This window comes from Polistes fuscatus, unplaced genomic scaffold, assembly GCF_010416935.1.
Source record: "Polistes fuscatus isolate 324 unplaced genomic scaffold, CU_Pfus_HIC Scaffold2, whole genome shotgun sequence".
NCBI classification, from domain to species: Eukaryota; Metazoa; Arthropoda; class Insecta; order Hymenoptera; family Vespidae; genus Polistes; species Polistes fuscatus.
This window is the reverse complement of record NW_025113096.1, coordinates 10640440-10660521: the sequence shown is the minus strand read 5'-3', so window position 1 is coordinate 10660521 and position 20082 is coordinate 10640440. Positions and strand designations below refer to the sequence as shown.

The following is a 20082-nucleotide window of genomic DNA, read 5'->3' as shown; positions in this document are numbered from 1 at the left end:
GATGATGATGATGATGATGATGATGATGATGTGGCGGTGATGATGATGATGATGATGATAATGATAATGATAATGATAATGATAATGATGATCTATGGGATTATTCATATCTCTGCTATATGATAGTGCAAAGAATTTAAAAGAAAAAAACCCTACTGTTAACTATGTCATCGGGCATTCTGTACCCCTCTCGCCCCTCCCAGTGACCCCTCAACCCCCCTACATCTTACCGCTAGTAGAATGTAACATGGAATAAAAATTGAAATAATGTTTATATGAATTAATAATAATAATTAATATTATATATAATATCATACGTTATATAATATATATATATATATGTATATGTATATGTATATATATATATATATATATACATATATATATACACATATACATAGATATACATATATATTAATACACAGAAGAGTAAAACACTAAGAGTTGGTTCATGCTTTTAAGAAAAAAATTTAGTTGTGAGCTTGTTTAACAAAAAAAAAAGATTTAAAAAAAAAGAACAAGAGTAAAATGAAACGCAGCCGGTAAAAGAAAAAAAAATCAGCAGCGATCAGTTTCTTCTCTATGAGTCGAAGCGAGTACTCGTCTAAATGGGAATTTTTGCGATTTGATTTATTTTCGAAAATTATCTTTGTAAGAAAGAACATTTTTGTTGATTTATTTTTTATTTGTTCTTTATATTTAAGTTAACCATTTGCACTATGATTTTCTTCAGTCGTTCGAGCATGTTAAAAATTGAACCGCAGGTCTAATTCGTATTTTTGATTGACCTGTCTAGTTCGATATTATAGGGTAACATTTTTATTTTTATTTTTTATTTATTTTCATTGGTATCTCTTATAGAGGATAATCCCGAACTTGGAATAAAATGTTCGGTAACGAGGACGTAGTAGTAGTAGCTTCGACTCAAAGTGAAATATGGTGATGGAAAGGTTTTTTCAGAAAAAATATGATTTACTTTAGATAGAACAAAAATATTATGTATAGAATTTTATTATGCACCATTGTAATATTATGTATCCCAGTTGTGACACAATATACACTGGTGTTATGTTAAATGTGACAAGATTTTGTATAATGTTATTACATGTTTTTCTTTGTTTTTATTCTCTCTCCTATTTATGTATAGAAAAATTATTTACGTTATCTAATATTATTTAACTATATACCTAATATCATATATTTCATGTATAGTTCAAGTTTTAATGAAATAGATAGCTTTGATCGTATTATTCATTTAATTAAATCATTGCATAATTAGTATTACTTAAATTTCTTAATTCATTTGATTTCTTCTTCTTTAAGATCAGTAGATCGATGTTTATTTTTTAATTTCTGAGATAAATTTAAGAAAAAAAGATATGAAATGCAAATTTGGAGTAATTTTTTAATTTTTTTTTTCCTTTTTTTCTTTTATTCTAAAAATACATTTGATCCTCTGATAAACATACTGTTTATTTTACAACAATGAGATAAGAATATAACTTCAAATAAAATATTTAATATATACAGGGTGAGATAAAAACTGCTTTCTTCAAAATAATTATAAAGAAACAATTATTTTTATATATTAATTTATCTTCATTTGTTCACATAAAATATTCAAATTGGTGTCTATATTATACATTAATGAACAACTCGTATCGTTTAATTACCGATGTACATATGACGGTACAGAAATGAGAGGTTTCGAAGTTCTGAAATAATTATTATAACTAATCCAAATCTTTTTTACAAAAACTAAAACATTTAACAATAATATTGTTGTCACAGTAATCGTATGAAAACTATACTAAACTATCAGTTGTTTACACAACTGTAATCGCATATCCTTTCATAAACAAATTACTTACTTAAATTTCTGGTGAAAGCGACTTTTATCTTACCCTGTATAATAAATGTTCAATAACAATATAATATTCATTTATAACGATTACGATGTTCATAATTAGTCGTCTACTTCAAATAAATAAATTTGTTGGAAGACTGAATTATGATGTTTTCCAGTGTAAAATGGCTGATAATTATAAATTAAACTTTCGATTTCTTCTTCTTCATCCAAAAATTTATTCTTATTTTTTCGGGCTAAAAAAAAACAAAAATTATAATAATTTATGATTACAATTAAATTTCAAAAATAATTACATCAATTTACCTTCGTTCACGAAGAAGTCAGAAAAATATCTGCTGATTGCAATTGCTTCCAAAGTATGAGGTATATTTTTCCCTTTAATCCATTCGTAAAGATTTTTTTCTGGATGAAATTGTAATCCATAAAAAGGATAATTAACGTGTTCCAAACTAGATATAAATGTTACGCCATCTGTGGCTACATTCTGAGAGATGATTCGAAAAGTATTATTCAAACGAAGCCTTCTGAGTTCCTGTACATGGTATATATAATTGCATAATTGTATTACTTATTTTTATTTACGCGATAATAATAATAATTAGTAAAAACTAACGTTTTTGGTTATACAAAATTTATGAAAATTAATAGTGACATCCTCCGTTTCTAAAATTCTTGTAATTTTTTGTGACGCATTTGTAAATAATTTTGAATTTCTAAAATCTGAAAATGCATTTTATTAAGCTATTAGTTATTGGATGAGTATTTTAAATAAATTGTCAGTATTTATAATAACATATCAATATATAATCCTAATTTAATCCTGCTTTATTTTAAATCTGACTAAATTTTGTAAATAATTAATCATTCAATACTTACTTTCTTCAAAATCTAAAGGTAGAGCTTGTGATTGGCTAATACAGGGCATTCTATCCAATCTCTTATTAGATGCTATGTATACTAAGAATTCAAATCCTAAACAAATTCCTAGAATCGGGAAGTACGTTCCATTTTCGTTCATTTCTTTAGCAATTCTAAAAAAACAATATATTATTAAAGTTCAACGTTAATACAAAGGGTAAGATTATTTGTTAGCAATATTTCCAAATTTATACTGATAAATTTTGCTTCCTGCATTAGCATATCCACTATTGAAACTTGCTGCTCCGCCTGGCCATAAAACTCTAACGTAGAAATAAATATTTTTTAATTATTACTCCATTTTATTTTTACATTATTTATCTTATCATTAACAAATTTACCCAGATATTTTTCCCATTAGATTCCTGTAATATGATTTGCTTTTATTGATCCTGTAAAAACAATACGATTTTTATCATATTTTTTATTACAATTTTATCTACAATATAAGAATAATATTATAATCAACTATTAGATATGCACGTAATTAATTTAATACTGGAGAACTTGAGAAAACCGATCGCTTTTTATTTTCTGTATTATAGAGTTTATGCACAGTCATGCCCGTGTAGTTATGTGCGTGTGTGGATATGAGCAATAAAGAGAAGGTTTCAAATTGAACGAACGGCCGTAATAATATCAGACCTACTCAGGTATAAGACAAACAATATATCTGGAATAGTTTTTCCTTTATCAAGCGATTTTAAACTGGACATGGATAGAGATCGAACGTTCTCAAAATTTGCATAAGAGTGGAGAGAGTAATATTGTGAATTAAGAAAAACTTAATAAGTACTTAGAAAAAGAATAAAAAAAGGGTAATCCTTGTCAGAATGTCATGAAGTATGCATCGTTAGAATCATTTGAAATTAAACCTTAGAATTTAAATTGGTTATGCTTTAAAAACCTTTCCCTTACAATTATCAGTAATGGGATAAAGACTCTTACAATATTTTAACTCATATCAAATATAAAATCTTTCTTACGGAATTGGGACCACTCTTCCACCAGAGCCTTCAATAAATTTAACATAGGATGCGGCTATATAACTTCTTTCTCCTTCCATGAAGTAACCATAAGAATTAGTTTCTTGAGATAAAATACCTTCAAAATAAAAAGATATTAAAATAATAACTGCAAAAAAAAAAGGAGAAACTTTGAGTTACACTCACCGATAATTGGCCGATTTTTAAAAGTACTAACAATATTATTTATAATAACAATGGACAAAATCAAAAAAAGGATGCCAATTTTAAAAATGATCGACATTGTTTTATTTTTATTGAATGACAAATATTTTTATATATACTATATTATTATTTGTTATCTTTTTTGTATTTTTTGTTTTTTTGTACTTTTTTGTTTTTTTTTTATAATTGTATATTTTTATAATTCACTTAGTAATTACGTGTTTTAATAGTAAATTTGTTCAGCCGACTAAAGGAACTGTGAATGTGATGACTATTGAAAACGTGATAAGCAGGAATACTATTTAACTTTATTGAATAAGATATATTCATTAATTTTTAGTTTATGCAGAAAAATTCTATCTAATGCTGTCATTTTATTTCGTAATTAATTGCCTGCGTAGAACACTTTGCTCATAACGGATGCTTAGAATCTACCCGTCTCATTCGATAATATATAATTTTATATATAATTTTTATATATAATTTTCACACATTTATAGATTAGATAATATATTACTTAAATGAGATAATATATAGTGACTTTCTGGTAAAGACTTTCAAAAAATTACTTATACTACGGAAGTACCCAGGAAAAAGAGCGCGCTCAAAACATAGTCATGGGGTGCCCTCTAGGCGGAAACTAAAAATACTAATACCACGTGAGATTACTTCTTTTGCGTTTTACTTTTCATCAAGCATTGGTGTAATCGAAGAAGAGAAAATATTAGTCACAAAATATATCGAGTTCTTCGTACGTTTGGTTCCTCAGTGAAGTGATTAGAAAATTAATCGCCGAGAGGGTAGATCATTGATATTGTACAATATTTTATTATTATTGTATTATATCATATTTGTATAATTGTTAAAAATTAAAATGGTAAGATAATTGTGATATATATATTTAGAACGTATGAAATTTTTTACTTTAAGGTTAGGTCTCACGTGATCACATTATATTTATACTTGAATTTATTATTGCTTATTATTGTTATTATTATTCGATAAAGATCGATTAGTAAATTATAATTTGTTTTTTTAGATAAGAATAATTTTATTTATTTTCTTTTTTATAGGATGAAGTTAACCCAAAAGCTTATCCCTTGGCAGACGCGGCTCTAACCGCAAAAATTTTAAATCTTGTTAAACAAGCTGTAGATTATCAGCAATTACGAAAGGGTGCAAACGAAGCGGCCAAAACTTTGAATCGTGGACTTTCTGAATTTATAGTAATGGCTGCGGATGCTACTCCTTTAGAAATTCTCTTACACTTACCGTTGTTGTGCGAAGACAAAAATGTACCTTACGTATTCGTTCGCAGTAAACAAGCATTAGGTCGTGCTTGTGGAGTATCTAGACCTGTTGTAGCATGTTCTGTTACACTTAACGAAGGCTCACAATTAAAGCCACAAATTGAAGCTATACAACAACAAATAGAACGTTTATTGATTTAAATAAAGTACATATTTTAACTGTACAATCATATTCCAACGCACCTGTACAAAACTACTATTTTTGTCACATATGCGTCATCTGTATGTCTGATCCAATTAATAATTATCAATCATATTAAAATTTTTTCAACAAATAATAGCAAAAATGTCTTTTCTGTATCTTATAAGTTAGTATAGATTTTTGTAAGAGATATATATACATATATTTTGTTATTCTATATATAGCATTAGATTTTAATGAATTTTAAAATGATTCATATGTTGTTTCTTTATACAGATTATACAAATACTTTTAGGTACCTCGGAAATAAAATATATCGAAGCACGAAAATATACCAAATAAAAGTATATCCCTAAGTAACAATTATTTTGGCTTTTTTCATTTAGTTTAAAAAAATCTATATTCGTTTTTAAACGAAAATGCATTTTATTTTTAATTATATTATATTAATATAAATAAATAATTATACATTTTGTTTAGGATAGAAAAAGAGAAAATTATTTAAAACAACTTAACACATTTTTACACCAATTGTCGTGCCAACGAAGCTCTTGAAATTTAAGTAGTTCGTTTTGAAATTTTTTACGAGTCTTTGTTACTGACTCGTTGGTGGGAAATAGATAAAACCATGATTTCAACTGTTGAGCTAGTTCTTGTTCGTTTGAGAAAACGTAACTATTTTCATCGTGTTTCACCAATTCTGATAAACTAGAACATAATGAAAATATATTATTGAATCATATGTAAATATGTATTTATAGTACTTACCATGAAAAATTATATGCGCAAACAGGAAGGCCACATCCAAACATATCCACTACTTTCATTGGTAAATCTAATCCACTGGAGGATATATGAAGACATATACCAAGATCTGCGCAAGCTACAGAAAATATTAAAAATACTTTACCTCGAGAGATATAAAATAATTTATAAATTATCACAATAAGCTGTATCATATATTATTTTAACATACCCAATAACTTGGGATATTCATCATTCTCCAACCATAGCATGACAATTTTTACATAATTCCAATTCTTCGACTTTATAATAGAATTATAAAAATCTTTTAACGGTCCCTTACCCGTTATTAAACATAATAAATTTGCTAAACCTGAATTTCCCTCTTGACAAGCATTTTCGTATTCTGTAAATTTAACATCAAATGATATATCATACAACAATGTTCATGTTAAACAATTATTATCCAAAAAAGTACCTTGCAAAGCAGTTATGAGTATTGAAAAATCCTCGTCTTCAGTCCAACTTGTGCTAGATATAATAAAGCCTGGCCTTTCAGGCAATAAATTTACTTCATCACCTAAACTCTGAGTAAAAATTGTTGTCTCTGTATTGTTTCCAGCAAAGACATTATACTTTTTACTTAATTTAAACAAAAACTCATGTTTTTGTTTTAATGAGATCGGTTTAAAACTGTCCTCTGAACGATCATACAAAACATGTGCTCTAGAAAAAAGAAAAGTAATACAATTTAACAACGAATTATAAATAAATAGATAATTGTATCTTCTAATGCGACTTCTTAAGCAATACGAACTCGATTCCCCATTGCTTTTGTAAATCCTCTTTCATAGCTTGAGTAACACAAAAATTATAACATGCTTTTCTTCCAAAATATGTTTCAATAAACTTTGCTATTTTGACAACAGTGTGATCCTTGTTTAGACTTAATGCCATTAAGGAATGTGCATAATTATGCCAGTCGATAAACAATTTGCTTTCGCTTAAGATACTAAAGAGCCAACATATTGGAATCGTTGGTATAGCAGGTGGATTTTGTATTAAAATGTAATTTGATATGCGTTTAGAGAACAATACAAATAAAAGTGTAATACTTTGCCACATTACCTTTACAATATAATTCAAAACAATAGGCAAGCCTGAAACATTAGAAGAAAAAAAAAAGAAAACATACAATCCATGAAAAAACAGTTTAATAATTATAGATTTGTTTTTACAGAAATTCATACTATTTTCCAATGCTGGATAATGTGGAAGATAATGTATTTTAATGTGTGAATTATTTTGGATTTGATTTAACGGAGATGAACCTGGATAACCTATAAAATCCACATCGAAACCTTCATTTGCAAAGGACAATGCATGATATTGCATTCGTGGACTTCTCCCCAAATCTCCAAGAACAATAATGCATACATTCTTAATCCCTTTGCGACAATAAATCCATAATTTGAGTGTCAATAATGTAAAAAATATTACACACAAAAATATTATGAAGATCATTATTTGGAATGTAGTATTACACACCGAACCGGCAGGAGAGAAACTAATAATACCAACATAAGTTAACCCATCAAATTACAGACATTTTAACAATTGCGACACATGCTTAAGTATTTCCAATAACAATTTTTTATAATTGTTACTATTTATGGGATAATAATATTTAAAAAAAATTTGTTTGGTATCAATAAAACCTCATACTCTTTTATTACCATTGGTTAACGAGTTCTGTTCGTTGTCTTTATTGATTTACAAATATTGACAAATTTATTTAATTTTTTTAAAATCATATGTTAAAATTATTCATAAAAAAACTATACAGATTTTAATTAACTAAACAAACTTCGAAGGTTTTAAAAACATTAGACAAAACAGAAGATTATAGGAATCAAAGAAAACACGATTATATGCATTAGAATAATTTATTAGAAAATTAATGATATAATAAATAATTGATAATGTGAAATATTGTACATGAAAGATAAAAAATAGATCCTTTATCGCTGTAATTAATTAATATACATTATATTGTAGATATTATACTTGTAAAAAAGATGTCGTCATTGATGAAAAAATGAAATTTTATTTTAACGAGAAAAGAAAGGTAATAAGAAATAAAAGAAAAATAACTCTGATTACAAATAAGGCGCCATATGTGTTATCGGTCATGAAGAGTGGAAAGCGGTTAAAACAGCAACTTCCGTTTTCCTTTTCGGCCATTGCGGTCTTAAGCAGAAGACGTTAAACGGGGAGTGGATGTTCCTGTGAGATGTTTGAACATTTTATTACGTCAGCTCGAAGACGGAGTTGAAGATAATACAAAAATCTATTGTAGGAAGATAAATAGTATCGAAAAGTAAAGGATATCGGAGTAATTAAGTCACAAAGGGTTATGTCGTTCGCATTCAATGTGCCAATTGATGATGGCGGTCGTTTTACTCACGGTCATACGGCGCGTTTAAACATAGCGCCGCACGCGCCTTTACGTCACGTGGTGACCACCCACGTTTCGGATTGTAAGTAAACAAGGAGAAGGAAAAGAACAATAATATTAGTGCGAAGTAACGACGTATGTATATACACACGTATGTACGTTCTACATGAAGATTAAATAGTACACAATAAGTATTACGTTAATCGATGTGCGTGTTTTGCGTACATGTTTGCTTCCTGATATCAAATTTTTAACGAACTCAACTAAAGAACAAGATTAATCGAGTGAGAAAAACATACGCACTGTTATTTCGTAACCCAAAGAAACCGTTTATTTCACGATGACGAGAATAACGTATATATGTATATAGATTGTTCGAGTGTATGCAAGTTTTAAGTGTGTGTGTGTGTTTACGCGTATCCTCTCGTTCTTTCCTACGTCGTGTATGATGTGTATATTATATATATCCTGTTATTAATATATATATTTTCATATACACAAATCCGATTACATCATCGGAACGGAAAGAACAAAAAAGGTTTCATCGACGTAAGAAGAGAGCAGCTGAACTTATTGAAAAAAGACTCGAAATATTTCGGAAAGGTTTTACAAGACCGGGTTGAAAAATGATGTCATCTTTTACGACGGAGCACGTAATCCTCTTGTCATTTTCTTCAATTTATCATTTTTTGAACGTTCATTCCCTCTCTGTTGTCCGATTTTTGTAGTTTTCAGTGAACCGCAGCAGGTATATCTGCTTGTGAGTGTATTTGAGCGCCTCTGGTTGTGTGCTCGGTCCCTTCTTCTCTCTCAACTACATATATCCTATATTCTTACACGTCCGTCTGCCTCTTCGTCTCTCTTATTCTATCTCTCCTCTTTTCTACCACCCTTCTCCTCCTCATTCTCCTTCTCCTCCTCTTCTATACCTCCTCTGCCCTTCGTTCTCTACTATCACGGCTGTTCATTCGTCAACTCTTTCGCATATCTATCTATCCATTTATTTAATCATTTACCTATCTCTTAGAGCAAAGAATCTTTCTATCTAGTTGAATTTGTTGTCTTTGTCACTTTTACTCTTGTTCGCTCGCTCGCTCATTCATTCGTTCGTTCGTTCGTTCGCTCACTCGCTCACTTGCTCGCTCGCTCGCTCATTCACTCACTCACTCACTCCCTATTTCTCTCTTTCTCTCTCTCTCGCGCTCTCGCTCTCGCTAATTCATTCTCTCTCCGCCTCGTTGGAGAGCTTGCTCGCTCGCTCGCTCGCTCGTTCGTTCGCTCGCTTGGCCGCTCGTTCGTTCGTTCGTTCGTTCGTTCGCTCGCTCTCTTGGTACTATGTCTACGTACTCTCGTACTCAGGAGAGCGACGCGTGGGCCCTCCTGGCACTGAAGTCGGCACCGGCCAGTCCGACGAAAATGCAGTGGAATCCAGAAGCTAAGGGTGCACCGATCGCTAGACTCGAAGGTCGGGAATTCGAGTACATGGTTAGGCAGAGACGCATCACCATCGGTCGAAACAGCAGCAAGGGTGAGGTCGACGTCAACATGGGTCACTCCAATTTTATCTCCCGCCGACATCTCGAAATATTCTACGATCATCCCTTTTTCTTTATGACCTGTAATGGCAAGAACGGCGTCTTCGTTGATGGCGTGTTCCAACGTAAGGACGCATCTGCCTTTCAATTGCCAAAAACGTAAGTCCTTCTTTCTCATATTTTCAACTCCCTACTATTCTTTCTCTCTCTCTCTTTCTCTCTCTCTTTCTTATTCTCTATTTAACTCTTTCTCTCATTCTCGCGTGTACGTTAACCTATGTCTTTTTTCTCACTCCTTACAACATACACTTACAATGAGTCGAGTATTTTCTTATGCATTTATTATATTTTATGTACACATTTTGTTTCATCTTTCTTTTCCAACTATTGTTTATGTTGAGTAAATTGATAAATATCTTGGCCGATGTTACATTTTACTAGAATTGAATAAGACGGATAAGGTTGTGTTCTTGTCGGTGATTTAAAAACATAGGGTAAAAATATAGATATCGCTTTCTAGTTTTTCATTTCCTTTTCTTTTCTTTTTTTCTTTTTTTTCATGCAAGTGCCTATCCTAAAAGGTTTTCACTAGTTAGAATTTTCTTCTCTGTTGGTAAATATTAGTAACTGTCAAGATTATGATAAACAAACATGTAATGGCGTAATATTCTTACATTTTGCCTATTTTCATAGCAACGATGTGTTTATTATGTATATTATACTTATCTTTATATTTGTAGTGTTATTGTTTGTCCTTCATTTTATAAAAAAAATACATTTTAAGATTGTGATAAATATGTACAATAATCATCGCAAACACACACACAAATACACAGAAACATGACAAGAACTACCTGTAAGTATTGAGCAATGTCACTCATGTTATTGATGTTAAAAGATTTATCCTATGCATAAGTAAATAATATTAGTATGAAAGGATAGTAATAGTAAAACTTTTTGAATTGCAGATGCACCTTTAGATTTCCAAGTACAAATATAAGACTTGTATTTCAATCTTTGGTGGATGAACAAGAACAAGGTAATGTACGCGTACCATCTCCTCCTAAACTGAGAGTACCACTACCACCACTACGTATAAACATACCTGATACGGGATATAGTAGTCCCTTTCCTTCTCCTACGGGAACCATAAGTGCTGCTAACTCCTGTCCAGCTAGTCCACGAGCAGGTCAGGGTAGAAGAAATATATCAGCGGATTTACAAATGGTAGCGGCATATGCAGCAGCAGTTGCAAATGATCCACAAAATTCTGGAATGGAAAGGCACGAAGGAACTCAAAGTTCTAGTAGGCAAATCAGTCCTGAACCAGGGAATGATCAACGCTACAGAGGTAGTAGTAGTTCGGGTCCAAATGGTACAACTGCACATTATAGTCCACCAAAAGACGACACTAAGCCTCCTTATTCGTACGCCCAACTTATAGTTCAGGCTATTGCATCTGCACCTGACAAACAATTAACTTTGTCGGGCATTTATTCATATATAACAAAAAATTATCCATACTATAGAACAGCTGATAAGGGCTGGCAGAATTCTATTAGACATAATCTATCATTAAATCGATACTTTATAAAAGTACCAAGGAGTCAAGAGGAACCTGGGAAAGGTTCTTTTTGGAGGATAGACCCACAGTCAGAAGCTAAGTTAATAGAACAAGCTTTTAGACGAAGAAGACAACGTGGTGTACCCTGCTTCCGTGCTCCATTTGGATTATCCTCAAGGTATACCACTATATGTTTTTATAGACTACTTACTGTGATTGGTTTTTCATTCAAATGATTAATTGTTCTAATTTGTAAATTAACAGAAGCGCACCTGCATCACCGTCACATGTGGGAATTAGTGGTTTAATAACACCAGAATGCCTGAGTAGGGAAGGCTCCCCAGGACCTGAAACATATCCTGATAATTCTGTTCCTTCTCCAGCTGGTCATCTTACGAGTCAATCTGCACCAGGATCACCAGGACATCCATATGCACCGTCTTCCCAGCAATCCCATAAAGGGCGATTGGTGCAGCAAATCACTGTTGTCACTAATGGCGTTAGTGGAGACGCAGCGAGGGAAGGTATTTTTTTCATTTTGAATTAGTTAATATAGTATATTTACACGATAATTGAAAACTTACTGGAAAAGATTTCTTGTAATTGTAGATAAATATTTGGTGCCTGGAAACATAGTAGAGGAGCATTCTTTATCTCCAGCTGGACAGTATAGCCCGGCTCCTGTTATTGTACAAACAACATATAATTACAGGTATATATTATTGTAATTAGTTTACAATGATATGTGTTGTAATTTACAATAATGAGTGTTCCCGATGAGAAATTCATATTTATGTAATTATTTTACATAGATTATCTATGTATTTATTTTACATTTCAGTGGAAACTTTATTGGCCCTGACGCAGGCGTTGGGGTTGGCAAAAGAGCACATGACGAATCAGATAGTTCGCCTGGTTCTCCAGCTCCTCTTGCCATCGTTGAAAGTCCCGAGCCTCTCGAGCATCAGCAAATACAGCAACAGCAGTCAAAACGTCAACGTGTGCACGACGTTGATGATCATTGAACTTATTATTCTAGAATCCCACTTCGTAGAACATTATTACATTACATTATTTGCCTATTACCAGACACACAGCCAAGTTCTCTTTTCCTTTTAACGCATAACTGCTTTGAACGGCACACGGCGGAGAAAATATTCGGTTATATATCTATAAAAGAAAAAAGAAATATGTTTTAAGAAAGGTCAATCGTACTGCGTTAATTAAAATGATAAAACTTATTTAGTTTGGACCACATCGAGCGAGGATTACAAAAGTATTCCTCTTACGAAGAAAGCATCAATCAATCAATCAATTTATTGGGAAAGTGCAACTTCTGTTATTTTTTCAAAAAAGTTAAGTATATATATATACAAAAGAAAATAACAAAAAAAGAAAAGATTTATTTGTATGGAAAAAAAACATAAGTTAATAAGAAAAGAAATTCATGCAACTAACGATACAGACGCAAAAGTCTCCAATAATTTTTCATATTTTGTAGTATACCGATTAATATGCATAAAAGTATATACATAGTATTGTATTTTTCACTTGACAACTTATTAATTAAAAGCACGAATGAGAGAGTCAGGGATAAATATCACAATTTAAACTTGAAATTGAAAGCGCGAGTAAAAAAAGCCTTTTTAGTAACGTCATTAGAGCGTGGATGGACGATTTATTCGGGAATCAAGGAGTACATCGATTGTCCCGTTGACAACCAAAAGAAAAAAAAATATACAAATACACACGTACACATGCGAAAGGGGAGGGAAACAAACATTCGAAAAAACAACTATAAGACGATGAAGACGACGACACGGTTAATAGTTTGTTGTCCTGTAAACGTTGCTTCTCACGGTAGCAAGGCTAAATAATCTTCCCTAAAAAAATTATAAATGAAAAAAATAAAAAAATACAAAAAGTAAGAAAAAGATTAAAAAAAAAAAGAAAAGAATACACACCGCTCGAGGCATATTTCGCGTTTTCGTTGAGCATATTAGCCTATTGTTAGAATAAAAAAAAGAAGTCTTTTCCAAACAAGAAAATTAATCTTTTCAAAAGTTAGATCGTTGCGCTCTTCAGTTTCTTTTTCCTGATAAGAGTAAGTACCCGTGTGCTTCTTAAAATTATATATACATACATACATACATATATATATTTTCGTGCGAAAATCGATTCATATATTGAAAGAAGAGGATTGGTGATATACATACATAAATATAGCATAACGAAAAAAAGATAGACATATACAGAGAGAGAGTCATCTAAGATATGCTATCTGAATAAATTCAACAATTTTAGTAATAGGAACAAAATGTTAAAAGTTAAAGTTTTATGTTATGTTAGACGTTTTTTTAAATGTAATTAATTTTGAACCCCTACAATTATAATCCTTTCCAAGACATTTTTAACGGGTCATTTATATTTAAGATCATGGGTATTAAAATAGGAGAAAAATTCAAATTAATTGTAGACTTTTTCTTATATATATATATATAAAAGAATACTCATGGTTTTATAAAATTATAGAAATTATTTTGATGGTTAGTTAATCTTAGCTGACTCACACTGTATAAACTAAATAAATCGCGTATATAATACAATTTCTTACCAACTCATCTACACACGTACATAAGCAACTCAAGAAGCTTTAGTCGATAGCTGCTGAAAACACAAAAATGACGCGGATTATTCGAAGCGTTAAAAAATAGTAATTATAGGTGCCTCTAAAGAAATAATAGAGCTGAAGCGCAAAAATGCTTCCCTAGTCGCTCAAGGTATACTCTGTTAAACGAAAAATGAAAAGCTAAAAGGTATATATACACTATGTATTATAATGAGAAAGAGAGAGAGAGAAAGAAAGAAAGAAAGAGAGAGAGAAAGGGAGAGAGAGAGAAAAAGGTCAGGCATATTACGTGTCAAGAAAAAAAAATAGCATTTATTCGTAACAATGCCACACTTCCTCTTTCCACCACCCCAAACCGACCCCTTTTTACTTTTTTACTAAAGGATTAACTACGTTTCATGGAACACGCTAATTGTTTTCCTCTCTCAGTGACAAAAGCTCGATCAGAATTCAGTATTTTTTAACAGGAGAGAGATCATGTATGTATATATGCATTTATGTATATGTATATATATGTGTTGTATATTATATATAAATAGATATGTATATATATATATATATATAGTATATATATATATATATACACATTTAGGCGAGGAAATTATATTTTTTACGAATTTAACGTTTTCTATATTCTATTATTTTTTATTCTTTTGTTATTAATATTTTTTGTTTTTTTTTGTTTTTAAATGTACATAAAAAAAATATGTGAACGTATTCTCGTGCTATATTGAAAGATAATCGTACTAAAGTACTTCATTTTGTTTATGAGCAATTGAGAAAAACGTAATAAAATAAAAATATATATATATAAAAGAAAATTATATAAAATAATATAGAAAGAGAAAAAAAACTAATAACGCACTATATGATTATTATGTAAAATATATATATATATATATATATATATATACATATATATCTATATATATGCATACATATATACATACAAATATACATAAAACACGTAAACATTCCTACGATCGATTGAAAATCGGGTGTTGTATAAGTGTTTTCATTTAAATTATGCAAACTTTTTGAATTAAACAAAAAAATAAGAAGAAGAATGGAATAAAGAGTTTGGAAACGCGTACATACATGTATATAATGTATATATACTTATGTATGCATATACAGGGTGAGTTTTTTTAAAAAATAGAATTATACATTTTTATACACCCTGTATATCGCTAGCAGTTTTATTATTATATCACGATAGCTTATCTTCCTAATCGAAAAATTCGCGATTGGACGGCATACTTCCGGCGTGTTAAAACGAATTTATAAATAATTAAATAATATGTTAATATAAGAGAAAAAATAGAAAAAGAAGAGAAAGGAAATAAGAACAAATAAAGAAGAGAAAAAGCATAAGCGAGAAACGTGTTAATATAATAAATTATACGAGTTTACATGAAGTCTGCATACGTGCATTACAAAAATACATTATGCGAATTGCATAAAAAAATATATATAACAGAGAGAAAGGAAAAGAGAAAAAAGAGACAAAATAGAAAAGAGGTAGATAAATAAAAAAAGATAAAGAGAGAGAAAGAGAGAGAGTGAATGCTCGGAAGTTGTTTAACACGTAAAAAAAGTGTGACGCACATCAATCGCAAAATATAAAAAGACGATATAAATGTGATTCCGTAAATTCTTAAACCTCCTCTATATGTACATGAAGCAATACCTCAGGGTAAATTACTTTGACACTGAACGACACAATAATTAAACTTGTATATGCGATATACTTGACATATTTGCGGTATATTGTATGTCATTTATAATAAAGCGTGTAAGTTGGATCATCGCACCATTTTTTCATGGCTTACAAAGAAAAGAAAGAAAGGAAGAAATATAAAAATGAGATACAAAATAGAGAAAAAGTTAAATGGATGAGGATAGGAGGAAAAACAAGTTAAAAGTTAACAATAAAAAAGAAGAAACAATAAGAGAGAGAGAGAGGGAGAGGAAGAAAAAACACTAAAATACAAAGAAGAGGCCCAGGATCGCCGATTTTCTAAAGGACTTTATAATAATAAAAAAAATGCTAATACAAACTCTATTTTTCTGACTTATTAGAAGAGAGAAGAGAGCGACGAACCATCAACAGTGAGGTAAAAAATTAATTATTAATTCACAAATTAACAAAAAATAGAAGAAAAGAAGAATACAGACGTTGATGCATAGATCATTTCGATAGGTCGTCTCACTTTAATAATGGATAGTTTTTTAAAAGTAATTAAGAGAGAGAGAGAGATGGGAAAACATATGAAAAATGTTTTCACGAATGTTTCTCGCGATATCTTGAAATTTATATATATATCGAGATATATCGTTGTCAATTCGTTTGAATTGGACTATCCATTAAAAGTGGGTTTAAAAATTCATTCGTTGAAAAAGAAAAAAATAGAAAAAAAAACGAAACGGAACCGTCGATCTTACCGCAGTGATATTGGTCGGCAAAAACGAGATAAAGACAAGGAAAATAAAGATTTTGCTTCGCAATATTACAAATAAAAAAAATAAATGAAACAAAAAGGATTAAAATAAATATATAAATAAAATGTGCCAGTAATAATGATAGTGGTCTAAGTAAAAGAATTGTACAAATTTAATTTGACGATTTATTTGTGAATATAAAATCATTTTCATATAAAATAGATCATAAAATTGATTTTTTTTTTTTTTTTTCAATTTTTTCACTAAAGCCACTGTTATAATTACCGGCACAAATGAGTAACGAAATAAATAAATAAATAAATGCAGCTAGTAATCGATGAATACGTACATATACACACATACACCACATACATACATACACGATACGCGCCTATTAGCATTCAGGATATATCTATGAGCAGCAACAGCAGTAAGCGGTTTTGCAAAACTCAAAGTCCTGGCAAAAACGATTCCGTTAGTTGGATACTTTTTTGTAAAAAGGTATCTCGACATAGCCACGAGTAGTGTAAATAATATATTGGAGGATATACAGACAACAACACAGTAACAATTATGACAACAAAAGAAAGAAAGAAGAAATGAATCTACGATATATTGAATTCTTACATTGTTATATATAACGATCTTTTATTTTAAAGATTTTTCATTGTTAATCTTTATTATACTCCCGATGGCGTAATTATATTTACTGTTAAATATTTAAATAATAAAAAGAAAGGCTCCTCGATATTATTCGTGTCAAGCCATTTATGATTTTTGTTTTGTTTTTTAGATAGAACTTTCTGTTTTAAATAGACCGAAGATTATTTCGATAACCACCACCACCGTACTTGTGCGTAGATCTTTTTATTTTCATATATTAAACAATTAATTTTTTGTAATCCTTTCTTCTGCACTTTCTTTTTTATTCTATTATTTTAATTTTATACTTCGTCATTTTGACTTTTTCTTTTTTTTTTCCTCTGGCACTTATTCTTCTCGTTTTATTGCGAAATCGAATTGAGTAAGTACATCAGACGGTGTACATGTTGCTAACAAGTGTAACTGCGTGAAATATGCAGTACAATTTACGACCCTTTTGCGAAAAAGGAGGAAACAATTTTTTTCTTCTTTTCTTTTCTTTTTCTTTTCCTTTTCTTTTATTTCGTTTCTTTTCTTCTTCTTCTTCTTTTTTCTCGTTTTCCCCAGATTAAATTCACTTCACAAGTAATTCCTGTAGCAACCAGATTCGATTCTATGTCGAGCATTAAAAGCATTGACGTAAAAGTGATATCCAGGTCGAAGTTATTGTAGATGGACGACACTGATAAAGTGATAGCCAATCAGAAGTACAAAGATAGAAGGGGTAAAAGTACCGTGTGTGCTTCTATATACCTTATTGCTCACATACATTTACACGTCATATGATATGATACATAAATACATACTTACATACGCGAATACGTAATCTTCTTTATTACGTTTAAAGTTATTTCCCCGGGAACGATTAAAACGTGAAAATATATCTTCTATAATTTTTCAAAAAAGATTTCCTGTGATACGTTTAAATACGTTCCTACCAGATAAATCGTAATGGATGATGATAGATGTATACAGGGTGTTTCCAAACATGTGGAAATAACTTGAGACATAATGTAAACTGATTTCAGTATGTTAAAATAAAAAAAAAAATGTTCATATAATCATACGAATCCAATACCATATTGTTTCCAAATTATAGTTATTTTTTTAATAGACACGGGTTATTAGATGCTTTTTATAGGAACTATTCGAATTATTCAATGCAGTCTTCGAAACGTTTAATTGTAGACCTTCCCAAAAATATCAGCTGTTATTTGAATTTGCCGACAAATGTTTTGAATACAATGACGTAGTTCTTCAGCACTGCTTACCGATGTATAATAAACTAAAGTAAGCAACCAATAAAGTTGTGTGAATTACTGAAAGACAGAAAATTATTAATGATAGCTGATTGTATGAACGATCATTACATGAACTCTTTTATTTTCTTCTTATTTTAGCATATCTAAATTATCTCTGAAGTTATGCTCACATATTTTGAAACATTCTGTATATAATATATGTCTAATATACGAGCAAAACAATTTTATCTTTTATAACAGAAGCATAAATCTTACAAAAAGAAAATTCTTTTTTTTACAAAAAGCTCTTATAATAGCTTATATTAAACATTCATATTTGATTAAACTTCCTTTTTTTTACTTTTTTCTCCTTTTTTTTTTTTTTTAAGAACATTAAATTTTAATAAGAATAAACGAAGAGGAGGAAAAAGTTATAATAAAAGCCAGTATATGAATTTGAGCGGTATATAATATCCAGATAAAATTCGTATTAACTTTTGAACACACTATAAAGAATATCCTAAGATTTCATTACAGAATAAGTCTTATAACAGAGTAAACCGAACGAAAAAACGATCTATTGCTGCATGCATACGTACGTATGTATGTGTGTGTGTGTGTGTGAAATCTTTTGAAGTTTCTTAATTAACATCAGAAGGATTTGTGTTCTTCGAGATGAGATCGTCTTTGGATAGGAAAGAAATTTCCTTCGAAATGAATTTAACTTTATATTACGTAAAAAAAAAAATTGTATTTTATTATTTTTTAATCGATAAAACGGAATAAGAGAGAGAGATATTATTGTATTTTAATTTATTATTTTGATCACATTATCACGTTTTTCTAATAATTTAGCATAATAGAAAAAATTTTGTTACAATTTATTTGTTTAGAATTGTATTAATGTTCACACTAATATATTTGAAATTGAATATCTGTTCTTTTTTTTTTTTTATTTTTAAATCGACCACACAAACGACGTTTCGAATGTTTGATTAAACATTGAAAAATTAATATGACGCGTCTGAGGGATGGTTTCGAATTTTGGAAACATTTTATTTCTTTTTTTTTACCTCGATGGTAAAAGCTATGAAAAAAATACAAGACGAATCTCTCGGTAAATTTTGTCTGTTCGTTGGAAGAGTTTATTTGGCTTTTTTCTTTTTTTATCCAAATCAAAAAGAAGGAAGGAAAAAAAAGGTAGAAGACGGATTTATGCATTTTACAAATCCGATTGTCTCGTATGGATCCGCTAAATTCATATATGAAAATCGATTTATTCCGAACAGATTATTATCGATGTTATGACAAAAATAGATTTTATAAAATTTAAATTTAAATGTAAAATTTTTCCTCTTATTTTTTCTATTCATTTTTATTCGAACATCTACCCCCCT

At 29.9% G+C, this 20082-nt stretch overlaps 3 protein-coding genes across 4 annotated transcripts; 2 read left to right on the top strand and 1 right to left on the bottom strand.

Moving 5' to 3' along the window:
* Positions 1-1574: 1574 nt before the first annotated feature.
* On the bottom strand, positions 1575-7814 carry LOC122516482 (chitobiosyldiphosphodolichol beta-mannosyltransferase-like). The gene is made up of 14 exons (XM_043634318.1): positions 7425-7814; positions 6992-7334; positions 6653-6900; positions 6407-6580; positions 6199-6313; positions 5959-6138; positions 3961-3986; positions 3775-3892; positions 3130-3180; positions 2983-3051; positions 2747-2901; positions 2484-2590; positions 2174-2402; positions 1575-2103 (listed from the first exon to the last, which is right to left on the bottom strand). The coding sequence occupies exons 1-14, from the start codon at positions 7696-7698 to the stop codon at positions 1967-1969; spliced, it is 2226 nt and encodes a 741-aa protein (XP_043490253.1). The 5' UTR covers positions 7699-7814; the 3' UTR covers positions 1575-1966.
* Positions 4658-5566, top strand: LOC122516481 (NHP2-like protein 1). Its single transcript, XM_043634317.1, has 2 exons — positions 4658-4855; positions 5052-5566. The coding sequence occupies exons 1-2, from the start codon at positions 4853-4855 to the stop codon at positions 5427-5429; spliced, it is 381 nt and encodes a 126-aa protein (XP_043490252.1). The 5' UTR covers positions 4658-4852; the 3' UTR covers positions 5430-5566.
* A 1134-nt stretch (positions 7815-8948) lies between the features above and the next one.
* On the top strand, positions 8949-12821 carry LOC122516480 (forkhead box protein K1). Of its 2 annotated transcripts, XM_043634315.1 has the most exons (6): positions 8949-9285; positions 9992-10326; positions 11136-11909; positions 11996-12255; positions 12341-12443; positions 12573-12821. In XM_043634315.1, the coding sequence occupies exons 1-6, from the start codon at positions 9259-9261 to the stop codon at positions 12754-12756; spliced, it is 1683 nt and encodes a 560-aa protein (XP_043490250.1). In that variant the 5' UTR covers positions 8949-9258; the 3' UTR covers positions 12757-12821. The 2 variants fall into 2 exon arrangements, with proteins under 2 accessions (XP_043490250.1, XP_043490251.1); XM_043634316.1 differs by lacking the exon at positions 8949-9285 and having other exon boundaries at positions 9849-10326.
* Positions 12822-20082: the final 7261 nt, after the last annotated feature.